At 46.8% G+C, this 22,280-nt stretch overlaps 2 protein-coding genes across 2 annotated transcripts; one reads left to right on the forward strand and one right to left on the reverse strand.

The window, feature by feature from the left end:
- Positions 1–268: 268 nt before the first annotated feature.
- On the reverse strand, positions 269–12,557 carry CDCA2 (cell division cycle associated 2). Its single transcript, XM_036396679.2, is given in 17 exon segments — positions 269–1,435; positions 1,835–2,022; positions 2,740–2,914; positions 3,392–3,532; positions 4,164–4,219; positions 4,822–4,903; positions 5,284–5,501; positions 6,499–6,586; positions 7,158–7,408; positions 7,740–7,818; positions 8,047–8,243; positions 8,790–8,916; positions 9,505–9,635; positions 10,314–10,451; positions 10,454–10,555; positions 10,558–10,839; positions 12,484–12,557. Coding segments are annotated over 16 exon segments (3,039 nt in total). The 5' UTR covers positions 10,781–10,839; positions 12,484–12,557; the 3' UTR covers positions 269–592.
- Positions 12,558–12,824: 267 nt separating this feature from the next.
- KCTD9 (potassium channel tetramerization domain containing 9) lies at positions 12,825–22,136 on the forward strand. Its single transcript, XM_036396820.2, has 12 exons — positions 12,825–12,884; positions 13,828–13,949; positions 14,543–14,586; positions 14,747–14,843; positions 15,072–15,130; positions 15,748–15,876; positions 16,396–16,463; positions 16,577–16,672; positions 17,946–18,095; positions 18,333–18,438; positions 19,271–19,404; positions 20,094–22,136. Exons 1-12 carry the CDS (start codon positions 12,837–12,839, stop codon positions 20,208–20,210), a joined length of 1,170 nt encoding a protein of 389 aa, XP_036252713.1. The 5' UTR covers positions 12,825–12,836; the 3' UTR covers positions 20,211–22,136.
- Positions 22,137–22,280: the final 144 nt, after the last annotated feature.

The following is a 22,280-nucleotide window of genomic DNA, read 5'->3' on the forward strand; positions in this document are numbered from 1 at the left end:
AAATAAGCACCTAACAGCTTTTTTTCCTTGAATGACCACTCTTTACATCAGAGAATTGTTCATGAACTCTAACACTGAATCTCATTCTAAGGAACTCCACCTCTGCTCATGCCCAAAGCCTCTTCAGAAGACAGAAACAGGTTCCCCACTTCTTGAAAGGGAAGAGCAGGAAGTGATTCCTTTATTCATTGCAGACAATCTCTTTTGAGTCTATTTTTGCAATCTAGAATAAAATATATGCAGATTTCAACAGCAATTTCTAGGGAATGGTCACACACATGGGAAACAAAGCCTTGGAGCAACTGTAGCTGGAAGGACACATTGGACTCTGGTTCAACTGCTAAAGACAAACCCACATTTATTAGGGAGAAGAATTTTTTAATTCTCTTCATTACCTGCCATAACTGTACCAGACCAATGCTCTGAGCCAGTCTGCCACACAGTTCAGGTCTTCAAGCATTTTAGACATCACGACAAGGAAAATGAGTTCTAAGTTACCCAGAAAATGAATAAGAAAATAAGTGAGGAAATACAAGTGGGAAAGAGAAGAAAACTGCACTTGAGAGACAACACAAGGCTCTAAGAAGCACCTTCACTTCAGAAAATCAGAGATGCCTGAAACATCTTTCAATCTTAGCTCAAGAGTTTCTGCTGCTTCCAAGTGTTTTTGGTCACTCCTGTCCTTCCCACACACAGAATTTGTGCTTCTCCTTCTCTGGGTGGGAGCCCAGGATGTTTCTCGAGCTGTGGCTTCACAGAGGCTTCTCCTCCTCCACCTCCTGCCAGGACCTGCAGCGAGGGGAGCAGAGGCCTCATTCTCCTTCCCTGGGGCTGGGAAGGGGGGGAGCTTGTGTTCCCTGGGGTGAATATTCTCAGACCCTGCCAGGATGGATTTGCTGCTGCTCCTCCTGGCGCTGGCAGCAGCGGGGAGGGGAGGCTCCCTGGGAATCTCGCAGGGAAGCTGAACCCAGGCGAGGCCCCTGCTGGCTGCGTCCTTGCTCAGCCTCATGCTGCGCCTCACCCTGAGCTCGGCGCTGGCCCTGCTCCGCCTCCTGCCGGCCTGCAGGGGCCCCTCCCTGGCCTGGGGCGCTGAGAACACTTCATCCACATTGTAAGAGCAAACTGCAAGATCAGCCCCAGTTATTTCCCAGTTCTCAACAGGAGGGAAGTAGAAGGCACTGCTGCTGCTTCTTCTCCTCCTTGCTGGATCACGTCTGCCAGAGTCCTTGGGAGGACACCTGCCTCTCTGGGCACCCTCCTGTACCTCCTGTTGTTCCAGAATTTCCAGCCCAGCTGAGAGATTTCCTTGTAATTCTTCCTTTTCTATCAAGGAACTGCTTTCTTCTGCTTCTTTTTCACATGGAGTCTCTTTGCCTTGCTGGAAATAATCAGATGTATCAAAATCACCTTCTGCATCTGGCACAGCGTTTGAAAACTAGGGAGAGAAAATCAAAAAAATTAATTTTTTTAAAATATAGGCAAAAGGTAACCCATAAAAACTGGTTTCAAACAGCTGAACTGGCTACTGTTCTCCTTACCATGTGACTCTCCAAATCCCAACCCCTGACAGGGAATCCTGCAGGCTGGGCTCTCTTTCAGTGGGAGGCCAAGCTTAGGTTGCTTGGGAAGCAGAGAATGCTGGAATGGCCAGGGATGGAAGAGACCTAAAGATGATCCCACTCCAGGCCTGCCACGGGCCCAGGCTGCTGAGAGGCTCAGCTGAGGAGTTCGGAGTGCCCAGCCCCTCCTTCCAGGGATGGAGGTTCATGGCCTGCAGGCTGCCTGTCCCAGTTTCATCACTCCCAGGGCTTCCCCTCCTGAGCCCAGCAGTTACCTCAGGAGCAGAGTCCAGGCTCCCTGGCACCTCAGAGTCTCCAGGCCCAGAGCTGGGGGCTGCTGCCTCCTCCAGGAGCCCAGGGCTTGGGCACAGAGCAGCTGCCCAGAGCCCCTGCCCACGCATCCTTGCAGCCAGGGGCTCCTGGGCAGTGTTCCTGCACCTGGGATCACCCACACCTGCACCCTCTGCACAAGAGAAACACGGGGTTCATGGACTGAATGCACAACATCTTCATGTGTTACAAGAAAACTTCATGGTATCCTTACTTATTATACTTATTTAGCTATATAAAAATAACCTTCTGAACAACATCCCACATAAACAGTGGAGAACAAACCCAACAGAAAACCAGCCTTGCTGGTGAGGAGTGCTTCTCTGCCCTCAGCCAAGTTCATTTGTTAGATGGATTTCATACAAATAAGCACCTAACAGCTTTTTTTCCTTGAATGACCACTCTTTACATCAGAGAATTGTTCATGAACTCTAACACTGAATCTCATTCTAAGGAACTCCACCTCTGCTCATGCCCAAAGCCTCTTCAGAAGATAGAAACAGGTTCCCCACTTCTTGAAAGGGAAGAGCAGGAAGTGATTCCTTTATTCATTGCAGACAATCTCTTTTGAGTCTGTTTTTGCCATCTAAGAAAGCTCTGCACGTTCCTTCACTCTTCATGCCCAGCTCAGCAGCTTAAACACTATGAAAGCAGCAGTGCCCAAAGTGAAGAGGTGGAGTTTTGGTCAGATTTACCCTGGAGTCCAACAAGAACTGAATTTATCAGCTGGACATCATTAATTTATTAGATCCTCCATACTCTGCTATTACAGAAGCAATTAAAAGGAAAAATATTTTTTGTATAACTGTTGAGGAACAGAAAGAACAAAACAAAACTAAACCCAAATTACCTGTAGGAAGTGCATCTGCCTTTGGTGAGTTTGGAGAGGACATAGAAGAGAAAACCTCTGGGATTTCAGGGATAGGGCTAAGAAGGGGTTTCTTAGAAGCCATTTCTCTTTCCCCATACAAAGATTTCTTGACTTTTTTCTTTCTTCTTTTCCCACAGCTTGGGCGGGTTTTTCTCTGAAAAGATTGAGAAGGAGAATAAAGCACAGAGAAATTTTAATCATCCTCTACAATATTTTTCAGTAAGTGACCCCATGACTGGATTTTGATGGATGACAACTGTTTCCCCTAAAAGGAAGATTCCACTTCCTCTGCCAGCTACCAACTAATCTGGACACTCATAAGCAACAAATAATTCCTTTTCTACCATGTCTCTGCAAGAACTTGCTAAGGGAAGAAGCACAAAGTCATTTGTTGGCCCTCAAGTCTGAAAAGTGACACACAAACACCTATCCCCAAGAAGATCCTTTTGGCCCTACAAGAATTCAAGCCCTCAAGTCAGCAAGGAAAAGAGATGGGGCAGGGAATGCAGGAAAACAAGATGGGGATGAAGAAGAAAATATTGGCAGCAACAGGAAGATCAAAATAATCCTGTAGGACACAAGGAGAGAGAAATAAATCAAAAACAAAGCAGAATTCAGCAGCTGCACTCACCTGGGTCTTCTTGGGAGCAGCCGTGGTTGGATTCCTCTGTCTCTGAACCTTGCTCCTTCCTGGGTTTTTAGTGTCTTTGTCCTTCTCAGGGTTTGTGGCTCCTGAGCTGCTCCCATCAGGGTCCTGTGCCACGGCCCTGCACTGCTGAGGAACAGCATTTGGGGTCTGGGGGGCACCTGCTGCTCAGGGAACCCCCAGAGGCCAACAGGCACAAGAACCAAATGGAATTCAGCCCTTCTCACCTCAGTAGAGGCTGGCAAAACTGGGAATTGAATTAAATATTACAGCCTCGTTTCCCACTGTACAATCCAGTCCTGTTTGTATTATAATGGAAATACAGCAATTTTTATCTTCAGTTATTTAGGAAATTATTTGTATCTTTTTTGTATATTCCTGTATTTGTTGCCTTCCCCTCCCACCAGAGCTGTCCAACACTGCAGTCTGACACCACTTCTTGTACAATCCATTCTGTGCCTTGAAATTCCAGCAACCAAAACATTTTGTAAGATTATTTGGAAAAGCTCCTGGAAAATTCAATAGAAATTGTCAATTTAAGTATCAGGCTGCATTTTTAATAACTGGAAAATCACTTCCACTGAAAAATCTCATTTCCTCAAGGCACTAACAGGAGGTATTTCCATATACCTGGATATAGATAATCCTCATAGCTGAGGCTGGAAAAACTTTTTTAAGCATCAAGAGGGATAAAAGAACAATTCTGCCTGAAGAAGTTCAAATAAACAAAATAAATTTTATCACCAAGGAAACTCACCTTCCTCTTAGTAGAGGAACAAGTTGTTACCACGTCAGGTTTGTCAGTCTCTGCTACTATAAATGAAAAACAAAAGGATTTTTAGTCAGGTTCAATGCAAGTTAATCACAGTTTGAGGAAATTATCTACATTATTTCTGATACTGTGCACTTCAGCCATTTTAGTCTTGAGAAGAAACTTAAACTTGAGAACTATCAAACATAGCAAGATAAAAATTTCTACTTGCTCTACAAAATAGAGGAAGACTCAGCTTGGGAGGATTTGGTAACAATAATTAGAACATCCAAAGCTTTCACAGATGAATATGCACAACCCACTTTCAATTCTTTTGTTGTTGGGTTGCTGTTTAAAAGTCTTCAAAATTACAGTATCAGAATCAAGATTCTAAAAAAAAAAATTCCTTTAAGCAGTAAAATTTTCACAGAATATATCCCAAGTTGAAATAAGATCCAGTTAACCTTAAGCTCAGGTAAACACTGCAAGGAGCTTCAGAAGAAAACCTTCCATTTAAATGCTAGCATTCAAGTTTTAGCACAGTTGAAATATATCCTGTGTATTAAAAAAATACAAATAGAAAAAGAAACCAAAACCCTCAACTTTCAGTTTTCAGGTATAAAAAGATTCATTATCTACTGATAAAAACACAAGTTGGGGTTACCTTCTGCAATTTCAACAGGTGAAGGGGCTTCTGCAGGGGCTTCTGAACCTTCCAGGAATTCTGGGAGAGGCTCAACACCTTCCTTCAAACAGAAAATGACATTTCTTAGCAATAAATTACAGTAAATATTTGATGGAGCTTGCCCATCAGTGTTTGTAGACAAAGTGGTTTTATTTTGTTTCCTTAAAGAAAACATCTTTGCTCTGTGTGGCAAAAAGAAACACAGCAGCAAAATATAAGAAAAGGTGAAGGGGAAAACATTTCAAGGTTCAGAAACCTCCTAAAACAGCTCTCCAGGTCAAAGTGCTGCTCAGAATTCCTAAAAACTCAATTCTCAGGCTGAGTCTAACTCCAAGAACTCCAACTTAACTTTGCTTTTACATTTCAGCGATTTCCTCACAAAACCCAGCAGGAATGAACCAAGGACTGACCCCTGCCAGGGACAGAGAGCAAGCAGCTCACCTCATCCCAGCCAAGGTCCAGATCCAGCAGGGGCAGAGGCTCCGTGGAGAGGCCTGGCCTTGCCCAGGGGCTCTGGCCCTGGGCACACCCTGGGGAGGCTCCTCTGCGCAAGGGGCTGTTGGCTGGAAGGCTCTGGTCGAAGATCTCGGGGCTCAGAACTTCCCCAAAAGTCACTTTTTTCTTCTTTGGTGTTTTGGAGCTCTGACTGTCAGCTCTCTCTGTTGGAATAAAATGAAATAAACACTGAGTGAAGGGGAACTGGCACAGAGCAGAGGCTTTGCAAGAGATTTAAAGATTCTCCTAGAAATCACCACCCAAACCACCACCTTCACCTGTGAGGCCAGCCAGGATTGCCACTCTGGGTTTATTAAACAATCAAGGAAGAAACAGACTGAGAACGAGTACCTGTCACCCAAGTTTCAGGTGAAAAGTGCAAGGGTCCCTCAAAAATCAGGGATTCTGTTGAGGTGCTCAAAGCTTTCTGAAGTTTTGGGGTGTTGCAGTGGTTTCCTGTCTCACCTATCCCATCCCCCTCAGGTGTGCCAACCTTTCCCCCTCCCCCTTTGCCCTCCTGCCTCAGAGCTGTCCATCGATCTTTACATTCCAGCAGGGCACCGTGTGCTTGGCAGAGGTTCAAAAGATGCCCCCAGCTCCAGGCTCATTGGCCTGTGCATCCCTTGAGCCTTCCCCTGCTCACACCTGGTTGGCCTCCCCTGTCCCTCCCCTCCCCTGTCCCTCCCCTGTCCCCGGGGCCTAAAAGGGCACAGACCATGCGGTCAGGGTGTCTGGCTGGAGCTGTTACCACGTTCCACCACAGGTAAACTGAGTTCCTGCTTTGCCTGGATTTGTTCTGGGTGCCCAGCTGCAGCACCCAGCCGGCCAAAGGCATCTCTGGGGTGAAAACACCACAGCTGCCGCCTTTGGCCCAGCTGCGATGCCAGACGGAGCCAGGCAGGACACGCCCGAAACATTTGGGGACCAATATTTAATATTGGGGTTGGATTATTTTTTTGGATAGACATTCCTTTCCTTGGCAATCCTGTTTTCCATGTCATCAGGAGGATGCCACAAGGAGGTCATTCAGTGGTGATTAATACCAATAACCAGACTTAGCAAAGAGGCAAAAACCTGATCACCCCAATATTTTACTTAAAAATAAAATAATAAAAAAAAAGAAAACCAAGCAATTTTTTTTCTTAGAAAGGGGAATCTGACCTGTTTGCAATGTTTCAGAGGCTTTTACACAATTGGAGACTGCAGCAGATTCATCTCCTCCTCCATCACTGGCACTGTTGAAGTATTCCTGTCAAATTTAAGAGATACAGTTCAATAAAAATTAATTAAAATATTGTCCTCTAAGCAGCATTTAATAATCAGTCCTTTTGTTTAACCAAACCTCCTTGTTTGCTGCACGAATAAAACTCAAAAACATTCATTTCATGGAATCATGGAATGGCTCAGGTGGGAAGGGAGCTGAAAATGATCCAGTGCCACCCCTGCCATGGGCAGGGACACCTCCCACTACCCCAGGGCTCTCCAAGCTCTGTCCAGCCTGGCCAGGGACACTTCCAGGGACCCAAGGGCAGCCAGAGCTGCTCTGGGAATTGCATCCCCCAGCCCACCCTCGCAGGGAACAATTCCTTCCCAAGCTCCCACCTAATCCTGCCCTCTGAAGCCATTCCTGGCACCCCAGACCTTTGTCAAGGCTCTGCTTTTCCTGACACCCCTCCAGGTGCTGAAGGTGCAAGTGGGTCACCCCTGATCCTCTCCCAACATGGGAGCTCCAAGCAAAGCTCCAAGATGACCAAGAAGCATTAAATAAATCATTTCCAAATCATTTCCAAACCATTCCCAAGGCACAGCAATCAAAGCACCTGGAAGCTCCTCCTTTGTGCAAGCACTGAGTGGTGAGCCCTGGGGCTGCCCAGGAGCTCCTTGGCTGGGGTTTTCTTCAGGATGGATCTCAGCAGGGAGCTGCTCTGGCACAGGTCAGTGCTGGGAGTGCTCAGTGCCAGGCTCTGATCTTCCACAGCCCCAGCCTTCCTCGTGCTGAGGGCTGACACAGCATCTCCAGGGCCACTGGGCCCACACCCGGCCACTGCAGAGCAAGCACACAGCTGGGACACTGAGGTGGTGGAGGAAAAATGACAGAACTTTAGTCCTGAAAGCATCAGTAGAAAAGCACACACATCTTCAAGATCCTGTGCAGAAACACCCCACAAACATCCAGTCTGGAAATTGTGGCTCTTTTTGTGCCACATGTACATTTGCTATTTTCAGAAATGGATAAAACATACTAAAAAGGAGCACTACATGAATGAAAAGTTCCATCAGGTTTCTACTGCCTTCTAAATTGTGGACAAGGTGACAAATGTCAGCTGAAACATTTCCTGACCAATATTTTTATTTCCTAATGAGAGTTTAACAAAGATTGTAACAGTGCTGAATCCTCTTACCATGGTCTCTTTCCAGGCTCTCTCCAGTTACAGCAGGGTCCAAGGATTTAAGAGGATTTTGCTGCTCACAAACCCATTCCTAAAGAAACAGTCACAGGATTTTTACAACAGCACAAACTATGGAGGGTTTAATCCCACAGACAAGGATTTCAGAGTTTTCCCCATCATCCACTATTTCAGCTGAATTTCTTTTCCCCAAGCACCCAGGGAAATGCTTAGAAAATGCTTCAATAATTAAATGCTTAGCAAATGTTGAAATTGTCTATTTTAGCACCTAGCTGAGAGGTTTGTCCCCAGTTCAAGGCACCTTTGCAGCAGCAGGCCCAGTGACAGTCCCAGCTCCTCGTGGGGACAAGATGCTGCAGATCCTGAGCTCACTCCTGCTGCTCTTGGTCCCATTTTCTCTTACATTTTCTTTCCAAGCAGCTCCTTTGTTGCCCAGTATGAACTTTTCACTCCACTGCTCCAGGTCTGGCTCTTTTTTAAAAGGTGCTTTGTTCTGAGCTGCATCAATTAAAAATAAAACAGAACCCAAACAAATCACAAACTTCAGGTTTTTCAAAGAATTCTCTTTTTTGTGTTTCTCCATCAAGAGGTGCAAAAAGTCAGGAAATGTTCAGGCAGGGAGAAGAACACATTTTTAGATCTACTTTGAAAATAACATTACCAACCTTCAAAACAAAATAAATGATTCTTTTCATATAAATGTTATTAAGGTCAGCAATAACAGAAGTCAAATGAAAACCATTGTTTCACAGAAAAAAGTGCAAAAACATTAATGCTCAGTGAGAAATCCATCAAAGAGTGCAAATCTAGGAACTAAAACTGAGGCCAGAGACCCAAAAACAGGAGCTTTCAGAGAAACCACTACTCAGGGTGCATGAAGATGATTTCAACAAACCTCAGACCAAGCACAGACACCTGGGCCAAGCCTAATAAAGGAAGATGATTTTGTTTTACAAGAAGCATTCCTAGTCATCCACGCTTTCAGCCTAAGGGAAGAGCTGAGATTTCGGGTAAATCACTGACCAGGATGTTTAATCAACTTACAGGAACCTCCTTCCTGGGAGGGGAGCCCAGGCTCCCCCTCAGCTTCTTGCAGGGATTCAAAGGAGGCTTGGAAAATGCTGATCTTGTCCTTCAGCGACCTCACACTTGCAGGTTTAAAAGGACTGATCTGCCAAAACAAAATGAATCCCATCAGGCATTTCACTGCAGCTTTTGTGTTTTGTGATTGCACTTGGACATAAAATACAAAGGATCTGGCATTTAATCTGCAATTATATCTGTACAGGAAAAAAAAAAAGAAAAAAGGAACTTTACCAGAAATCTGGTACATTTTATTGCATTTAATCTGTTCCTCTAGTCTGGAATTTTCTTTCTGATAGCCCAGGATAGTTCAAGTTCTGAACAAATCTGATTAACCAAGTTCTGAACAAATCTGATTAACCAAATCACTCACGCTTGAAATTGCCTTCACTTGGAACCAGCAACACTTTCATTACCCAAAAACCAAACACAAAATAACAAAAATTAAAATTTATCAGCATGCTCAACACGGAGGAAGGGATTCCAGCCTCTACACAGTGGAAACAAAACCTGCAACATCCCCTTGTCCTGAAGTCAGCGAGCAAGGACAGCAGCAAATTCATCCATGGCTGTCCCTTTGCTGGACTCCTCCCAGGACTCAGCTCCCCTTCTCCCAGCTCAAGGTGGCTCCTGCAGGGAAGGGAGGGTCCCAGCAGGTGTTGGGGAGGACTCTGACCTGGGTGAAAGCTCCTTTGTGCCTGCTGCTCCTCTGCTGCGCCAGGTACCGGATCAGGGTGTTGTTTTCTGGGGATCCCCTCAATCCAATGGTCGATCTTCTCCTCAATTTTAGTGAAGTTGGGGAAGTCCCTGAAAAGGGGACACGAGGAGAGGTTAAAAAGAAAAACAAAGCACAAAACCACAGAAATGTTTTGTAATACCTAAAGTTTTCAAATGGTAATTGTTTATCTTTTTTAAGGTTGATTAATGGTACTTTTTCTGATCCAAAATTACCTAAAGTTTTCAAATGGTAATTGTTTATCTTTTTTAAGGTTAATTAATGGTACTTTTCTGATCCAAAATTACCTAAAGTTTTCAAATGGTAATTGTTTATCTTTTTTAAGGTTGATTAATGGTACTTTTTCTGATCCAAAATGACCTGCTCAGCCCAAGAAGCCTCCCTGAGCACATCAAACAACCACAAACCAAGTCTGCCTCTCAGCTGTTCAATTGTTTGTTAGTGTTTACCAACACTTGCAGAATTTGTCTTGCAATTCCTTGTGAAACTCAAGGCCCTTCATTGGCTGCAGCCAGATGAACAGGGAGCCTTTCCCTGAGCAGGATGGAACCTGTGCAGTTAAATGGAGCCCTATCCTGTGTCTGGGATGTCCTGGGAAGATGCTGCAGCAAGAACCCCTCAGAGAGTGCTCCTGGGCACATCCCAACTCTGCTCTGCCCTGAACTGGAGCCTTTGGAAGGAGCTTGGACTAAAGGAGCTGGAGGAGCCCCTCTGGGAAGGACACAAGCCATTTGTCACCCCAGCCTCACCCGTGGCTCGTGTTCCCAGACTCTCCTGAGCGCTGCCACACTCAGCACTTGTGACAGCAGCAATGCCAACGGGCCTTTTCCTCTGCTCAGAGAGTCCAAGTTCAGGTTCTCCCTCCACTTTGTCCCTCTCAGGGGTGAGAAGTCATTTCCCAAGGGACCAGCTGGGCTGCTGGACAAATCCTCCCCGGTGGGCAAGGGGGGCTCAGTGAGGAGCACATCCCCCCCGAGCTGCCAGCCCCCAGCAGCCCCCGGGGGACACACAGATTCTCCTCGGGGCCCTTGGGGCACTTCAGGGCACGTTTTGGTGACCGTGTCTGGGTCCCATCAGTGAAATTCTCCTTCTTGGATGGTCTGATGGCCTTGGATTTGGTCACTTTGCAGCTCTGGGCTCTTGACAGAGGGAAAGAGGCCTCTTCCTTCTGTTCATTTTCTTTAACTTTCAGGGGAGTTTTAGATCCTCTGAACATTGTTTGGGATTTATTTGAAGAAACATCCACTCAGCCTTTGCTGCTGTAATTACAGATTCCTATTAAAAAGAAAAAAAAAACCAAACCTTATTACTTGCTAAGAGCAAGAGCTCACTACACGCTCAAGCTTCTCCCAAATCCACATTTTTTCCTAGACAAGGTGTTTAATAGTGGGGTGGGAAGGGAAATTGATCCCCAAAAACCTGCAGGGAAAGGACACAAGGGGCAGGGACCAGAAAGAAAAACACAGAGCAATAAAAACTTGCATTATAAACATGCACAGGAGTGGCTCAGGGGTGTTATAAACAAAAATCCGCCTATTTTTTTGTGAGAACAAGGTTACAAAACCCAGTCAGAGCAGTGTTGCTGCTAAAGTGCTACCTGTTTGTCATGATAATCACAAGTCGTTGAAGTTAATGGCTCTTTTTGGGTCAGTAAAGGCCCTGGCTAGGGCTCAGTTAATGGCTCTTCTTCCCAGACAGACAGCGAGGGGAAAGGACGAGACTTGCGGACCAGCACGCCATGGGCAGCGTCAAACTTACCGAAAAGACCCCAAAACCAAGGAGTCAATGCAGAATTAAGAAATTAGAGTGATGCCTGGACGTGAGGAACTGAATACTGAGCCTGCAGAGATGCTGAAAACCTTTACTGCCCCTCGCCCTGAGCAAAAATCATCTTAAACCGAGGCCAGGAGCTAGAAAGGGGTGGAGAGGCGAGATCGGGGTCACGGCCAAAGCTCCGAGGATTGGACCCCCAGCTCTGCCCCTCGGGGACAAAGCTGCGCACATGCCCCTCCTCCGAGTCACCCTGGGAGCTTCCCAGTCTTGAGCTGCTCACTCTTAATAAAGGCATTAAAAGGAGATAAAGTCTCCTGCCCTGTTTATCTCAAAGGTAAGGAGCCACAAGGCTGTGATGTCACTGTCAAACTTCACAATAATATAAGAGTATATAAAACACAATAATCACCATCACACTGTGGCTGTTTTGCTCCAAGAGTTACAATAAATATCAGCAGTTTAATGCTACTTTTAATCACACTAATTAGCAGAAAGAGAATACAAAAGGAAAGAAATTAGAAAGATACAAATACATTGGAAAGAAATCAGAAGAACCACTAGTAATATATATGTTTTTTAACTACCACTAGCTTTTAAGTAGAAATTTTAAAAAGTTAGCTTTTTTTACAGTTAGTTTCTTAAGTTAATGATGTACAACTCAATAACTCTGAAACTTCGCTTCTGCAAACACGCGCACTTTTAGAAACAAAAATACCTAAATTAATCCGCTTTACAACGCCTGCGCAATCTTTTTCTTTCTTATTTTTTCTTTTTCTGCTCTCAGGCCCAGCGGAGGCCGATGGCTTCAGCCACAGCCACCAGCCGAGGGGGGAGAAACTCCCAACGCGGGGATCCTGGGTCTGTACCGCCGCCTGGGCACTCGCACCCCGCAATCCCGGAGCGCACCCCGGGTACCCCCGGTACTCTCCCGGTACCTCCCGGCCGCCCCGAGCGCCGCCCGCTGCAGTCCCCGCCGAGCCGCCCTCACCTGGACGCCGCGCCGGGCCCGCCTCACGCTTTCAAACCGCGCCACGCCCCTGCGGATCCCTCCGCGCCCCCGCCCCTTCTCCACCCTCAGCGCCCGCCGCAGCCGCCCCGGTGCCAGCGGCACCGCAGGGAGGGAGGATCATGGGGGCGACCCCTCACCGGCGCTGTGCCCCGGGGTTCCGCGGGGCTGGGCGGGGACGGGGGGACTCTTTGAGTCGGCGGAGAGATCGCGGCCGTTGGGCCGCAGCACCGCTTGGGTACGGGAGAAAAAATAAAATGATTAAATGAATTCATTCAACGGCCCGCGCGCACGTGATGGGCGACAACCAATCACAGAGGGAGTATGCAAATATGGACGCTTCTTCTGTTCGCGATTGGCTGCCGTCCCGGCTTTGGCCCGCCTCCTCACTGCCCATTGGGCAGATACGCGGCGCAGCGCGGCGCTGATTGGTAGTGGGGCCTGCCCTTCAGCGCCCGCCCCTTCCGGGTGTCGGCGCGGCGGCGGGCGCAGCATGAGGCGGGTGACGCTGTTCGTCAACGGCAGCGCCCGCAACGGGAAGGTGAGGCCGGGCCGGGGCCGGAGCTGCTCCCGCGGGGCCCTGCCCGCCCACCCGCAGCTCCCGGGGCACCGGGCCGGGCCCGCGCCGAGCCGGCGGGAACGGGGCGCGGGGTCCCCCTCGGTGCCCGTGGAGGGAATCGCGACAGGCGGGATCTGTCGCGGGGGAGGCGCTCGGTGCCCTGAGGGAGTCGCGTCCGGCCCCTCGTGTCAGGCACCGCTGTGGGATGAGGGCTCTGGGGAGACACGGACCCTGCGTGCGGGTACCCTGGGAATAATCGCATTTAATTGTTTAAAACCTCGCTAAAATCGCCTCAGGACTGAAAATAGTGATTTTTAGGCCCAACAGTGCTTGTCCAGCAGAGGAAAAGGCCCTGGGATGCAGTTCCACAGAGAAACCATGATCTTGATGTTTTCATCCACATTCTCAGTGTAGATGTTGACGTGACTGTGCTTTAATGTGTATTAATTATTAATTCCATTAATTCTGCCCATGGTCCCGCTATCTCCAGCCGGGCCTGGAGTGCAGGGGTTCATGTGACTCATTTCAGCCTTGCAGTTCTGCTAAATTGTGTCTGTGGTCCTGATTTTCCATGCACATCCTGAGTGCAGACAGCTCATGCCTCTGTCCTCTAATCCTTGGTTTTAAGGAGGGGAGTACATTTGGGAGAGGCTTGGAACAGAACAAGTAGCAATATTTCTTTAGAGAAATAAACTACTGAATTATATTCCTAGAGCACCAACGTTTATTCCCTCCCTGCTGTTGCAGTGAGGTTTGGTGGGAGCTGTGCACGTCACCCTGGTTTTCCTTTCCCTTCTTTCCTGGTCGAGATCCAAATGGATTTTGCTCCTCCTGAGAGCCCTGATAAATCTGAAGTGGCAGAACTTTTGGAGCACAGTTTCCTGGGTTTGTTTTTATTCTCAGCCTCCTGTTCTCTCCTCCCCAGGTCGTGGCTGTGTATGGGACTCTCTCAGATTTGCTCTCTGTGGCCAGCAACAAGCTTGGGATCAAAGCCACCAGCGTTTACAACGGGAAAGGGGGGCTCATTGATGATATTGCTTTGATTAGGTGAGGATCAGCCAGGAAAAGGCAAATCAGGGCTGTGGATTAAGGGACTAACCTGTTAATCCTCCTTAATCCATACCCAGTGCTTTCCCCAAAACCAGATGTGATCGTTTCCAACCAGGATGCCCAAAGGTCCTTTTGTGTCTTTTTAACTTCAAACCTTTTATTGATTCAGAACTTGATCCAAGCTGTGTCTGAGGCCTTCTCACCTCCTCCTGTGTTGATTCCAGGACAATGTTTGTGCCATGAAATCCCCACTATTCCAGTCAGCCCTGCAATGGGGGTTTTCTATAAGGGAGACAGATTCTGGCAGTACTTTGGCTTCACAGAGTAGCCCCAGAGTGGGGGGAAAAGCAGCTATTTTGTAAGAATTTATTGATTACACAAGTGGTCCCTACCTGGCTGCTGCAGATAAAATCTCTGGTGAAGTCAGTCATTCCAATCCAGTAGAACCTGCAAAATACAGATAAAAATCAGAAGTTCCAACTAATGGCCACTGGTCATAATTAACCTGAAAGAATCAGGAGAGGTTCCACTGTCAATTAGATGAACAGTAAATTATGATTAACCTTCTTTTTCTCTTCCCTCTGTCTCAGGGATGATGATGTTTTGTTTGTCTGTGAAGGGGAGCCCTTCATTGGTGAGTCTCTAATTCTTATCTTTAACCTTTTATTTAATAGAGTTTCTTTTGCTCTGATATAAACTTAAGATTTTATTTTGTGGTGTTTTCAGAAGATACCTCTTTGTAATTAAAGAATATTAACAGTTTTTCCAGTAATTACTTCCTTGATTCTCTGCAGATCCTCAGACTGATGGGAGAGCTCAGGAGGAGCTGACAGGGTCCCACACAGACTGGCTGACTCTCAATGTGGGAGGCAGATATTTCACCACCACCCGGTAAAAATGGTCTTCAAAAACTTCCAAAACTTCCTTTCAATAGAGCAAAATACCTTAAAAATGTATTAAAAAATTTACCTTAAAAAGTAACTTACTGTGAAGCAAGAGGTCTTTGACTCCTGCATCTTTCTCTGTATTTTGTATTTGCCACCACAGTTTTGCAAGAAATTAATTCTTAAACATTTACAGATGAAAGAAAAGTAAAGTTGGGCTGCTTTTGTTTCCTAGGAGCACTTTGGTTAACAAAGAACCTGACAGTATGTTGGCACACATGTTCAAAGACAAAGGTGAGTATGTTGAGATGAACTTTGTTATTCTTAAGTAATAAATGAGCAAAGTAGGCAAAAGTCATTGTCAAGCTGAGGCTCTTGTTCATAAAGTAAAATATCCAGAGTATGTTAAAGTACCAGAGCAGAACAGGGAATTATTTTTTAAAGCTTTATTTCTCTCTATCATCTCACCACCTAATGTTGATCATCTGTCTCACAAGCTGCAAACACAGCTCCCGTCCATTGTCAGTAGTTTGGGTCCTTTGTTTGTTTATTTGATTTGAGGTTTCCATCTTGTTGCATCTTCCTCAGTTTTGTCAGCAGAACCAAAGAGCAAAGTGCACGAGGCACCCTTGGGGAGACACTCAGACTAAAATTTCAGTGCTGCTTTTGTCCTAGCCAGGATTCTTTTCTGTGTGGTACAAATTCAGTTATTCAGAGCAGGAACAAGTTCATTTTAAGCTGATTTTCCCCTCCACTCCTCTTTTCCTTCCTTCTCTCTCCGAACCACCCTTCCAAGTGGAATGTTTGCTATTCCAGTCCCTTTGGTAATAAAAAACTCTGAAAACTGAAGCAAATGCTCTTCTATTACTACATCAAAAGTAATTTTATATATATATATGTTGTGGAAACAGATGCTTGGGGGAATAAGCAAGATCCTAGAGGAGCTTTCCTCATTGACCGCAGTCCCGAGTATTTTGAGCCCATTTTGAACTATTTGCGTCACGGACAGCTCATTGTAAATGATGGCATTAATTTGCTAGGTAGGTATTACCTGTCTGACATCTCCTGAATTAATTATTCCTCCTTGGAATTAAAGCTTTGTGTGTAAATGATGGCATTAATTTGCTAGGTAGGTATTACCTGTCTGACATCTCCTGAATTAATTATTCCTCCTTGGAATTAAAGCTTTGCCCGTGGTGAAGCCAGGGGGAGCTTTGTGTGCTCATCCCTGTGGTTGGGAGTTTTCCTTTGGTGGATTTATTCTCAGAGTGCAGCTCCATGTGCTTGCTTTAATGAGGATAGGCTGATTATTTCTCTTTGGAGCATTAACAATCCATACTGGATTAATATCTGGAATTCTGGAGTTGATCTCTTTAACCTAATGCTGCTGTTGGAAATGTTGTGTCTGAGTTGTTTTTCCTTTTAGCTGCAAGCAAACTCTTTCTCTGTCCCCACTTACATCCAGTAGAATGTGTGTGTGTTCTCCAGTAAGGGGAGAGGAGGATGCTGCTCTCTGGGTCAGCAGTTCCCTGGAATAACCAGCTCTGCTTTGTTTGCAGGGGTTCTGGAAGAAGCCAGGTTTTTTGGGATCGACTCCCTCATTGAACACCTGGAAGTTGCTATTAAGGTACCTTGCTGTGTGTGAGCCGGGTGCAGGTGCTGCTCTCGCAGGGGATGTGGAGCTCGGAGCTGGCAGCTGTGACTCACAGCTGTCCCCGTTCCCCCTGTTCCCTGTCCCAGAACTCGCAGCCGGCCGAGGATCACTCTCCCATCTCTCGGAAGGAATTCGTCCGCTTCCTGCTGGCCACGCCCACCAAGTCCGAGCTGCGCTGCCAGGTGAGGGAGCTCAGCCTTTGTCTGTCTGTCTGTTGGCTCCGGCTGTCTGTCTGTCTGTCTGTCTCTGCCCCGACACGGGTAGGGTGGTTCTGGGGCGGCCCGTGTTTCAAAGGACGAGTCTGGACTCTTCAGCTTTTCGATCTTCAGATTGTTTATTGTTTCTTATCTACAAAATTTTCTGTCTGCCCAACAGAGGTCTGATCTGCAAGGCAGCCAAGGGCACTCTGCCCACCCACGGGGCGGTCATGCCTTTTTATACTAAAATCTACGTACATGATATTTACTTTTATTTTCTAATACTTTTCACCCATGTTGGCAAGTGCACCTTCACCATAAACCAATCCCCAAGTGCCAACATCACCACAGGAGATGGAGGACAAGAAGAAGGAAGAAGAAGGAGGAGACAGGCCCTGATCCCTCCATCTTGTCTCCATAACCCCCCTGTACCAAAAACCTTAAAGTCTATATTTCACCCTATAAATGTGTCCCTTTTACACCCTTCACTCTAAAGTGATTCTCTTGTCCTCAAACTGCTGTCACTTCTGTGGATGGATCAAAATCAAGCCACCAGACACTCCTGGCAACATTCCAGGGTTTCCGAGACCCCCAAGGGTTCTCCTGGCATCTCTGGACATCGGGAGCCATGTGCTGAGTTCCCACATTTGTCTTCCAGCAAAACTCCAGGAATTGTTTCCTGACACCTGCTCCAGCCCTGCCCTCTTACAGTTCAAAACCACAGCCTGTTTTAAGGAAATACCCAAACCCTGAGAGCTTTGCATTTACATGTCATGGTGTTATGTAATAGAGTAAATGATCCTGTGAGTGTTTATACAGCACCATGGAACAGTTTGGGGTGGAAGGGACCTTAAGGGTGATCTTGTTCCAATCTGCCATGGGCAGGGACACCTCCCACTGTCCCAGGCTGCTCCAGCCTGGCCTTGGATGCTTCCAGGGATCCAGGGGCAGCCTCAGCTGCTCTGGGAATTCCATCCCAGCCCCTCCCCACCCTCACAGGGAGGAATTTCTTCCCAATATCCCATCTAAACCTGATCTCCAAATCCCTTGCCCCTTGTCCTGGCATTCTCTGTCCATATAAAAGTCTCTCCCATCTTTTTCTCAGCCCCTTTAAGGTACTGGAAGCGTGTCAATACATTGCTTATCTGTATAGATTTATACACACAACACCCCAGGTGTGCTTCTTTTAATTCTTTTGTGTCCAGAGCTGCCCCTTCCCCTCTGTGACCGTTTTGGGGGTGTTCACTGGCTTTTGCAGGGCCTGAATTTCAGTGGAGCTGACCTTTCCCGCCTGGATCTTCGCTACATCAACTTCAAGATGGCCAACCTGAGCCGCTGCAACCTGGCCCACGCCAACCTGTGCTGTGCCAACCTGGAGAGAGCTGACCTCTCTGGATCCGTGCTGGATGTAAGGGTGCTGCAGCCTGGCCAGCCTGGCCTGGTCTCCAGAAACAGGAATTGGAACAAAAAAAGCAGTTTCCCAATGTTTTCTGTGACTGTTCCCCTTAGAGCACTCCCACACTTCTTCACAGTAATGGGGGGGTTGTGCTTTGGGGGGTTCAGTGCAGAATTTAAATCTGTGATTTAAATCTGATTTCTGGTATTTATCTTGACACCCTTGTGACTCACATCCTGTCTCTGCCAGTGTGCAAACCTGCAGGGGGTGAAGATGTTGTGTTCCAACGCAGAGGGAGCATCCCTGAAGGGCTGCAACTTCGAAGATCCATCAGGCCTTAAAGCTAATTTGGAAGGTGAGTTTTTACTTGTTAATTATTCCCTGGAATCAGCCCTGTGCCTGCACATTTATGTGACAAAAGTTCAGCTGTGTTTGTACAGCCCCTGAGAAGAGCCCACAACTCTGGGCTGGTTCTGCCAAATAATCCTTGAATTCCCAGTTCTGCCTTGGCCTCTCCCAGTTTGCCCAGTGTCAGATCCCAGGACATCCCTCTGGCTGCCCTGGAGGGCTCAGAGACCTTGGCACAGAGCTCAAGGTCCCTGTGCCTTTGATTTTAACCCATGGAGAAAATTACAACCTTACATGAGCATTCACAAGCCAGGAGAGTTTAAGTAGAATGATAGTTTGTTACAGATAGAAAAGTAGAATTTTGAGGGTTTAGAATGGGGGTTCAGAAGCCAAGATGGAGGGATTTGGGCATGCCTTGTCCTTCTTCTTAGCCTCCATCTCCTGGGTGATGGTGGCACTTTTGGATTGGTTTAGAGTAGAAACTCACTGTCTAACATAGGTGATGGGTATTGGAAAAGTATTGTAAATAAAGTACAGGTAGTTCTCAGTATAAAATAATAACACTGCCTCTGGGGCAGGCAGTTTGCCCCAGACTGACCTGCTAGACAGACCTCAGCAGGTCAGGAAAAGAATGTTCTAGATAACAGAAAATAAACAAAACCACAACAAACCAAAATAAACCTTGAGAACCACAGCCCAGGAATCCTGACTCCTCCTTCGATCTCAGGGCTGGCAAAAAGAGACTTTGGAACACCTGGGGTTCATCCTGAGAACCCAGCCCTTAGGGAGCCTCCCCTGGAGCTGCTGCACTCTCAGCCCTGCCCGTGGGTGTTTTTCAGGTGCCAACCTGAAGGGAGTGGACATGGAGGGCAGCCAGATGACCGGGATCAACCTGAGAGTGGCCACGCTGAAAAACGCCAAACTCAAGAACTGCAACCTGCGGGGAGCCACCCTGGCAGGGACTGACCTGGAGGTGGGGAGCGTCCCTTCCCCAGACATGAACTGAAATACATTTCCTAGGCATAGGTACTGTGGGGAGATAGAATGGAAGCAAATACAGGTGGTGCAGAAGGTAATCTCACCCCTGAGGAGTGGCAGCTGCACCAGTTTTCAAAGATTAGGAGCAGGCCTGCCCTTCAGAGGCCACAGCTGTGTCTGATAAGGATGAGCTAGAAAAGAGTGGGTTGGCTGTGTCTGATAAGGATGAGATATAAAAGAGTGGGTTGGCTGGTTGAGGAGAGCTGCTGGGGTTTGTTGGCTATGTCTGATAAGGATGAGCTAGAAAAGAGTGGGTTGGCTGGTTGAGGAGAGCTGCTGGGGTTTGTTGGCTGTGTCTGATAAGGATGAGATATAAAAGAGTGGGTTGGCTGGTTGAGGAGAGCTGCTGGGGTTTGTTGGCTGTGCTGTGAACAAGGAGTCAGTGCTGTGAGGAGCTGCCCGTGAGAAATCACTGAGAAGGTGTGGAACTTCTGCAATAAGATGACAACAATAGATAAATATAATATCTATACATATTACATATGTGCACAAAAAGATGGTAATTTAGGCGGTTGCTGGCTTTTCTCCAGCTGCAAAGTTTAATGGAGTTATGGGGAGTGGAGTTAAACTCTGGAACAGAGTTCTGTCTATTCAGTTAATGGTATTTCTCCTTTCCCCCTTCAGAATTGTGACCTGTCAGGTTGTGACCTACAAGAAGCAAATTTGAGGGGATCCAACGTGAAAGGAGCCATCTTTGAGGAGATGCTGACACCTCTGCACATGTCCCAGAGTGTCAGATAGGGGCAGAACACGCTGGAGAGGAAGGAACCAGACATTCATCGTGACTTGCTTCACCTCCTCCCCTTCTGAGTTAAAGTCATGGTTATTAGCCACCTTACATTTGCAGTAGTGCCTAGGTAAACTTTTTGATCACTTTTGGGGAGGGAATTTTTGTTTTCAGAGGTACCAGCAGAGAGTTTGTACCTCTGTGAGCAGAGTGAGGAAGTGGGCTGGTGCTGGAATCAGAGTGTGGCTGGTCTGGGGGGGAAAGGTTCAATGGTTTCATTGTTTAGCATTGCCTCACTTTGGAATGCATTTTAATTTATAAAGCACAATATATGCAATTCTATTTATTAAATCTGTAGCTGCAATATGAATAGAAAATGTTACTCCTGTACAGTAGCAACCAAGTTGAGGTTTACAGGTGTATTTCCAGTCTGGATCCATGCCAGGGGTGGCTCAGTGTCCCCAGGGGTGCTCAGGTCTCTGCTGGGGTGGAAGCTGATGGGAACATCCCTGCTCAGAAATTGGATATCTTTAATTAATCCTCTCCAAATGAGTGTGGAGGTGCACTGTCAGTCCCAGCTGGTGACAGAAATCCTGCTTGCACATGTCCTGACCACTCCAGGCTGGAGTTGCTGCAATGTTTTCACCCTTTGTGGTGAATTCAGTGCAGAGAGGAAAGTACAGAGCTGGCACCAAAGCAGAGAGAGGCAGAGGGGCCCCAGCTTGTGCTCTGCCCTCCCCTCATGACCTCAGCAGGTGAATCTTTCCCTGTTTCCCCTCCATGTACTATGCAAAGACTCCCTGAAAGCTCCCTGGGCTTTTCCCAGCTGGGTCTCCCTGTTGTGTTTGGGCTGCTCCAGGTGGCTCTGGAAGCCTCTGTAAAAGCCTGGGGCCAGGTGCCCCCCGTGCCCTCCCACACCTGCTGTGCCTGTTCAGGGAGCAGCTGCAGCTGCTTGTGCAGGGCAGAGGCCTCAGCACCCTGATGTGGATAAGGAGCTGCTTCCCTGTAGGATCCATGGAGGTCTCAGCTCACACCACCTTTATTTTACACACAATCAAAAAGCACATGAAGAAACTATACCAAAAAAAAAGAAAAAAGGTGCATCAAGAACTTACCTCAGATGCTTAAACCACCCCAAAGTTAAAACTAACCTTGAATTTAAGGAAATCAAGCTGTTACTGTAGAAATACAAAGGAGGAATAAGAACCAGTGGAGTCCCACAGGAGCTGGAGTTCCACAGTTCTCCAGGGGGTTGTCTCTCCCTTGCAGTGCAATTTCTGTCGTCTTGTCTCAGTTGTTGTTACAAAAATGCTGCTTTGCCCCCAGGGTGGGAGGATCAGCGATGGCTGAGGGTCAGCAAAGGATGTGCTTGGGGGGAATTGCAGGGTTTTCCCTCCTTTTCCAGTTGGTTTGACTCAGGTGAGTGATGTGAACTTTCAAGGCTCAAAATCCCAGAGCCACGAGGTTCAGAGCTGGGATTATTTCCTGCAGATCCCTCTGGATCAAGCTCTAGGACAACACAATATCCTTGGAGAAATGACCTGTGATTCCAGGGAAATACTTCAGTGTGACTTTGGAGTCCTTTCTCACACCTCATGGCTTTCAGTGGGAATGTTGTGTCTGTTGCAGTAGGAGAAGATTCCTAGGGCTAGAGAAACAAATGAATTATTTTTCTTTATCATATTTTGTAGCTGGCAGAAGTAAAACTATTGTATGGAAAAAATATATATATATATATCTATTTTCATAATCACTGTGTATAAAATCTCTTTGAACTTTCACTGAAGCACTATGGAATAATCACAGCATGTGGCACCATCATTCACAGCTGGATTTTAGGTACCTCTTTTGCCAGGACAGAGCTGTGTCAAGAGCCCTGTGCAGAATTTGCAGGTTCCAGCTAATTTAAGTTGCATTAATAAAAAGTGTGAAAGAAAAAAGTGGCTTGGTTGTCTTCATTTTAATAAAAACCCCAAATCTTACCTGGTTTGTGTGAGAAGAACAAGAATTTTTTAGTTTTAAGTATAAAATACCTGTTGGAAGAACAACTGTGCTTGGGGGGATTCTGAGCCATTAATTGGGAG

The sequence above is a fragment of the Molothrus ater genome, chromosome 28, assembly GCF_012460135.2.
Source record: "Molothrus ater isolate BHLD 08-10-18 breed brown headed cowbird chromosome 28, BPBGC_Mater_1.1, whole genome shotgun sequence".
Taxonomy (NCBI): domain Eukaryota; kingdom Metazoa; phylum Chordata; class Aves; order Passeriformes; family Icteridae; genus Molothrus; species Molothrus ater.